Source organism: Lagenorhynchus albirostris, chromosome 10 (genome assembly GCF_949774975.1).
Source record: "Lagenorhynchus albirostris chromosome 10, mLagAlb1.1, whole genome shotgun sequence".
Taxonomy (NCBI): domain Eukaryota; kingdom Metazoa; phylum Chordata; class Mammalia; order Artiodactyla; family Delphinidae; genus Lagenorhynchus; species Lagenorhynchus albirostris.
The window spans coordinates 82,850,484-82,857,940 of record NC_083104.1 but is presented as its reverse complement, the minus strand read 5'-3'; the positions used below and the strand labels follow the sequence as shown (position 1 = coordinate 82,857,940).

Sequence of the window (7,457 nt, the reverse complement as noted above, 5' to 3'; positions counted from 1 at the left end):
TGAAACAATGCTGAAATCCCCCATTTTCTTTCTTCTTCCTTTTCATTAATAAGTAACTAATTATAGCTATTTTTTCTACTTGGGTAGAAAAAGAGATTTTTGATGAATAGCCCTCCTAGATGGGTGCTTAATTTCGGTAAAGATGTGTGTATTCCTGCAAAAGATTCTGTTTCTTTTCCTTCTCCGGCTGCGTTGGGTCTTCGTTGCTGCGCACGGGCTTACTCTACTTGCGGGTGAGCGGGGCCTACTCTTTGTTGCGGCTTCTCATCGTGGTGGCTTCTCTTGTTGCAGAGCATGGGCTCTAGGCGCCCGGGCTTCAGTTACGGTGCAGGGGCTCAGTAGTAGTGGCTCACGGGCTCTAGAGCATAGGCTCAGTAGTTGTAGCACACGGGCTTAGTTGCTCCGGGGCACGTGGGATCTTCCCATGTCCCCTTCATTGGCAGGCGGATTCTTAACCACTGCGCCACCAGGGAAGTCCCTCTTCCTCCTCCTTTAGTGGGAAAAAAAATAGTAGGAGTGCCAACTTACCTCACAGGCTTGCGAGGATCTGCTCATACAAATAAGAAGTGCTGGATAAATAATCTGAAAATGTTAATATTGATAGAGAAATGGAGGTTAAACACTTTGTTAGCCAAAACCTCTATATATTGGAATGACAATTGTTTAATAGTAAAGGCTCTCTAAAAAAAGTGTCCTGACACAAGCGTGTGACAGTGTTGATCTTATCTTGTAGTGATGTCCCAAATCATCTGTGTGGTTCCATCTCAATTATTCATAATGAGAACTTTACTCAGTAAACTTAACTTATCTACTTTTCTCTAAACACACTTTTTAGTCTATCTTTTGTTACTCCTTGTGATAGCTAAAATTGGGTCTGACGAATTCAAATGCAGGAACTTTTTTTCAGTCAGCTCTGTAGATGTGGTACCTGTTTTGTACGTTTTAAATGGAGTTGCTGCTACAGAAATATCTGGGGATGACTACTTTCCTGTGGACTTTTTTTGTTAACATAACATTTTATTGTAGAAATATCCTTTTATTTCTGCATCTACCCACATTTCTCACTTTGTCTGTAGCATTAGCAAGTCCTTTCTATTTACCACATCAATCTAAGACCTTGGAATTTGAACATAGCAAGTGCTCCTGGTCTCCTTTCCCAATTAATGGCTGAATACTGTGATATATTCCTGCCTGTTCCATGTATTTTGTTTACTAGGAATTGGGTTGTCATCCAAAATCCTCTGCACAACTTTCCAAATTCCCATTTTTATTCAAATTTCTAAGCTACTTCAAGATTTTTAAGGGTCTAGGGAAAAAAAAATCTGAACAACCCTAATGTAACTTATTTGTATAATAGTAATAAACCATGTGATTATTCCTTTCATCTGAGCGAATTCTTAAACAGCTAACACATTGCATAATTTCCAAGCTGTCAGAAAATAACTATAGTTTCAGGTATTAACTAAAGTGTTAAAACTTTTAACCGTTTTCTTCCCTCTGTTCCTCACCAATGCTGCCCATCAGCATTGGGATCCTCGGAAATGAAGTTTGTAGACTTTCAGACCCGCTACAGCAGGGGGTATAGAAGGGCTGAGACATATGTGTGAGATAAATGACAGGCTTACCAGAGCATCCTTAGCCCCTAGCAGAGTTCCTATTAAATGAGTGAATCTGGAAATTGATCCAGCTTGTTCTTTTGTATTATTTGTGAAATAAAATTCATATTTTATGGCAAGACAAGGAAAACTTAAACATAAAAAATTTTCTCTGGGGACTTCCCTGGCGGTCCAGTGGTTAAGACTCTGCATTTCCACTGCAGGGGGCCTGGGTTCGATCCCTGGTCGGGGAACTAAGATCCCGCATGCTGTGTGGTGTGGCCAAAAGAAAAAAAAAATTTTTTTTTCTCTGCCCTTTGGCCTCTTCTCTTTCCTCTACTGTGCATTGTGTATCTGCATTATGCATCAACCAAACCTCCCCATCAGCAGAAATACCTGTTCAACCATAAAGAGAAACATTCTAGCACCAACAAGGTACTCCTTAAAAGGTAACATTCCTTCTTAATGGGAAAAAAAGCCCCTTAAAATGAAATGTAGAGAAAAGCTCTCTCTCCATGTTTGGGCCTCTGTCATCATTAGAAAAATTCACTCTGGAGTTAGTTTATAAATGTGATCATATTGTCTATGGCGCTGCTTTTGCTCTACAATGGCAGCACCCCAATTAAGCAAAATGTTATTTTCTCAAAAAATTTTTTTCATTCTTCCCATCAGAAGACCTGTATTATGAACAATTGTACTCAATTATTATAGTTTGAATAAGATAATTATATTTCATTAATAAAAATGTGTGGAAATTTGTTTTCTGTCTTATTATATAAGTGCATATGTAATATCCTCAATTTTGTCTCTTGGTCCACAAAGTCTAAAATATTTACTATTGGCCTTTTACAGAAAAAGTTTGCTGATCCCTGTTCTAGATAATAGTTTTCTTAAGGAACAAAACTATATTCTAAAACTAATTTTCCCATATATTATCTGAAAGAGATATTCCATCAATCAATCAATATTTGAAAACCCCATCTAATACTAAGTGGCTTAATTTTATCCAAAAGAATATTTTTTTACATATAATATGACATTTTTACTTACAGAGAATCTGTAATACTTTATCCATTGTGATATTTTCACCATACATGTGACCATTCATTTTTAATACTCCCTCCTATTTGCCAGTTCCTAAGGTAGCATAGTTTATGGCAGGGCACCATGCCAGTCCTTGTCTCCTTCAATCACATTACTAAAATTTTACTTAGATCAAATGACCTCATTTGGTTCTATTTAATTTCTCCATTTTATTCATTTAGACGCCTAGCATCAGGAAAGCACCATTCCTAAGTTCTGACTTAACTTTTCTGTCACTTTCCAAGTCTGTCAACTAACTGAGCAGGTCAACTTAACTATAGAGAACCAAGATGACGGTAATGTCTATGCACATTTAAGATCCAGGGGAAGTAATCTTGCATGAAATGTTTGCCATTTTAGAGAGTGAACAAAGTGTGGTTCCCAAACAACAGTTTCTGAAAAGCTCAACTAGATAAGGAGACATCTACAAGCCTGGGTTAGATGCTTCCCTGTGTTTTGCGAATTTAAGAATGCAAATCATGACTCCAGTCCTCACTTAACTCAGGCTGAGCTCAAGCTTTGATTTTAAAATAAGTTCTGGGTCTTGCTTCCAAGTGGGATTTGGTAGTCATTAATAAACGTAAACGTATCTCTGCCATGAAGATGGTGGACAAGGTCCTTTTTAAGGAGTTAACAAGAGGAGCGTGAGAAGTAGGGAAACTTCACCAAGGGGTAAAGATAAAGAGGGCGGAAGTGAGAATGATAGGAGAGAGGGTATCAAGATGCTTAACGGCAAGTAACCATGTAGAGAAGGGAGTGTTTGAACAGTAGAGGGATTCATTGATGCGAATTCCTCTTTTTACGTTCCCCCGGGGCTCTGGATGGGGAATGTAAATCCTGACAACAGGCGCGGCCACGCCCCCTTTATCCGCTCTTGCGGAGAGGCCACCACGCAGCCTCAACCAACACAGTGGCCTCACAGCCCACATGCTGATTGGGTTTTCTTCTGGCAAGCACCGGAAGCGGAAGTCGTGCGCCGGGCCGTTGCTAGAGCGCTTGCGTGGTCGGGAATCGGCGTCAGTCCCGGTCTTTGTAGTAACTGCCCTTGTGAAAGCGGGGCTCATGGTGCCAGTGTCCCGGTCGCGCTACCCCGAGGACACCCCAGCCTCTAGGAAACGGCGACGCAGCTCGTCGGGGAGCCTGCCTTTCGTGCAGACCAGACCATCCCCGTGGGGGCAGCCGTTCCCAATCCCACTCGCACTCCCGCGGCCGCGAGGGCCTCAGGCCTCAGTGGGGTGGGTCGGGCGTCGGCGCTCCTTGTACCTTTAGCCGCTCTGGATCTCGGGAGCGGCCCACCAGGCTCCGCAACTACGCTTTCTCGTCCTCTTCTGTCTACTATGGCGGATACCGCTACCATCACCACCACTATGCAGGCGACAGGCAGTGGGCGGAAGACTATGAGAAGGAGAAGGAGGAGAGTTATCGTCAGCGGAGGCTGAAAGAGAGAGAAAGGACTGGGGAGTTGGGAGCACCTGAGGTGTGGGGGCTGTCTCCAGAGTTTCCTGAGCCAGATTCTGGTGAACGCACTCCAGTTGAGGATGAAGAGGTAAAGACTAAGAAGAACAGCAGTTCACGTTCCCGCTCCGAAGGAAAAAGGCCAGTCGTTCAAAAAATAAGAAAAGAAAGAAAAAGTCCAAAGGAAAACAGAGGAAATATTCTGATAATAGCGACAGTAATTCAGACTATGACACTAGCTCTGATGATGATAAAAAGAGAGCAACAAAAACCAAGAAGAAAGAGAAGAAAAAGAAGCACAGAGCTAAAAAGCCCAAGAAAAAGACGAAGAAAACTAAAAAAGAATCCAGTGTCAAAAGCTGTAAGGATTTAGAAGGGGAGTTGCCAGAAGATACCTGGATTGAGCAGTCAAAGATTGCAGATAACATGGCTCTAATAGGTCCAGAGGCACCTATAATACACACCTCTCAAGATGAGGAAGCTTTGAACTACGGCCATGCTCTGCTTCCAGGTGAAGGTGCAGCTATGGCTGAGTATGTAAAAGCTGGAAAGCGTAACCCACGAAGAGGTGAAATTGGGCTGAGAAGTGAAGAGATTGCTTCTCTTGAATGCTTAGGTTATGTTATGAGTGGTAGCAGGCATTGCAGAATGGAGGCTGTGCGACTGCGTAAAGAGAACCAGATCTATAGTGCTGATGAGAACAGAGCCCTTGCATCCTTTAACCAAGAAGAAAGACGGAAGAGAGAATAAGATTCTAGCTAGTTTCACAGAGATGGTGTACCGAAAGACAAAAAGGAAAGATGACAAATAAGAACTTTTGTTCTATAGCTGGACTTTTAAGAATTTTATCTGACCAAAATTAGAAGGCTTTATGATGCTGCTGTACCTACTATAAGTTCCTCAAGAAAAAACTGCTTTTTGAGATCTCTTTAGCAATTTATTTTTTATTTTTAATTTTAAAAGTAAAATGTGCACGTTTTTAAAAATATTCAAACACTACAGGAGGAAAGTCAGTAAAATGTAAGTCTTTTACCCCAGCCCCTGATCCTTCTCCCCAAAGAAATCTCTTTTTGGAATCGTCTATATCTGTCCATAAGTTCCGTGTATATACAAGCATGTATGTTGCAGGCTAAAAATTGGATCTATTAACCTGAAGGGTTTTTTGTTTTTTTCCCTGTTGCTCTGACTTTTCTCTCTTTGAGGGCTTCATTGCCTCATGGAGCCGTTCATTTACCCCAGGGAGAACCAGAAGAACCCCAGAAAGAACAAAGGATTCAATTGAGTGTATATTTCTGGTTTCCATTTAACACTGAGTTAAAAAGTAGGGGTTTATTGGCTCATTTTCCTCTTCAGGCTGGTTTCCCTTAAATAACGAAAAGGCTGCCAAAGCTCCTGAGTTTGGTTATATATTTTCCTGGTCACCTATGAAGAGAGAACATTTTTGTCCTGGCATTCCAAACAAGAATACTGAGATGCAGCCTAATTAGATTAGCTTAGGTCACATGCCCTTCCTCACAAAAGGAATTGTTGCAAGGGAAATAGAATGGCCTACTCCTGAATCTGCAGATTTTGTCACCCTAATGGGCTACATGGGCAAGGAATGGATACCTGAGTGAAAATCAGAGTAATGTTGGGAAGGGGGGGTAGGCAACCAACAAATGCCCACTACAGTTTTGAATGATTTTTTTTTAAATATAGACTAGAGAGTACAGGTACTGAAAGCCAAAGTTTTCTTGAAGAAAAGCTTGGCTTTGACTTAGAAGCCGAGTACCTGATTGAAGGGGTGATAGGATTTATCCGTAAAAATAGACATAAAAAAGATAACGATCCAGAGTGCTTGAGTATTCCAAAGAGTAGATTAGGCACCAGCTAGACTAGGAGGAGAAAGAACAAAATGAGAATAAAGGAGGAGCTCATGAAAAGGAGATCAGATCAGGTGGGACCAGGTGGACAAGAGAGTTAGCATTGAGAGACTGGCTAGCACCAATGCTGGAAAAGACTTTTAGAGTGAGCTCCACTCATGTTCTGTGGTAAGGCTTTTGTTGTCATCCAGTGACATCTTCCTGAACTCTGAGACTTCAGCGCTAACCAAGCTAATTTGGATAAGCCCCTTTTCAAGGCTCCAGACCCTGGTAACCCCACAGAGCTGAAGGAGAAGGAATGCAGTTCTAGAATCTGGCAGGGCAGAGTGATGTAGAAGGGCACTTTTACCCCAGTATGTGACTTGATTGACACTGGACCACACTAGCTTGAGATTTTCCCCAAAGAGAGTTGGGTGAAAGCCGCCTTGTTACATATGTATATTTCCATTTTTAGAAACAAACCATAGCACACTATACAGATGGATCTATACCTTGCTTTTTTCACTAAACAATATATATTGGAGATATTTTATATCAATGCATGTAAATCTATCTCTTTTTAATGACTTTATAATATTCTATTGTATGGAAGAACCATGTTTTATCCAATGTTTAAGATGTTTTCTGTATTTTGGTATTATACAATACTTGCAGTGAAAATCTTTGTGGATGTATGAGAGTATTATCTGTAGCATACTCATCTAGAAATAGAATTAATTATTGGGTCAAAAGTCCTTTGGGTCATCTAAAAATGGCCATCTAGAAGTGGAATTATTAAATCAAAGGGAAGATATTTATAAGTGCTTTCTATGTGCTAGGCACTATAGCAGATATTAGGGATAAACCAAACAGCAAGTTAGGCTTGATCCCTGTCATCAAAGAATTTTACATGCTACTGGGATACTTGTAACTCATGGCTGTAATGCAACAGTGCCTCTGATCATATAGAAAAGGAAGCTTTTATTTTAAATATCCTATGAATGGACCTGATGGAAACATATAGGCGACAGTTTTGTTTACAAAAATGAGGATAATCCTGGAAAATGAAAATCTCAAGTTCGAAAATTGATTTGTATTATTAGTGAAATGTAGCTCTGTCCTGGTAAAAATTGCATTTTGATTTGTTCTCACCTTATCTACCTCTACCCCTTCCAAAAGATACAAACAGACTACATAAAAATGCACACCTTGCATTTTTGTTGAAAAACTCTTGTTTGTCAAGCTACATTAAGTGTATTTATTTTCATGGGATAAACAACGCAATGCCAATAATCTCAGCCTTGATAATATGAGTGACATTTAAGAAGCCAGCCATGGTAGGGAGTTTGAAAGGGGGTAAATGAATTAGAATACATTTACTTCCTTTTAAAATTAAAATTTATTTTTACTCCTTGCATAATTTTTTTGGGGGAAAGCACTAATTTATAAATTTGAAAAATCAGTTGTATGTTTTCCCTTCAGG

General features: G+C 40.4%; 1 protein-coding gene across 1 annotated transcript; it reads left to right on the top strand.

Moving 5' to 3' along the window:
* Positions 1–3,740: 3,740 nt before the first annotated feature.
* Positions 3,741–4,944, top strand: NKAPL (NFKB activating protein like). The gene is given in 4 exon segments (XM_060163464.1): positions 3,741–3,860; positions 3,862–4,264; positions 4,267–4,879; positions 4,881–4,944. Coding segments are annotated over 4 exon segments (1,200 nt in total).
* The last annotated feature ends 2,513 nt before the right edge of the window (positions 4,945–7,457 follow it).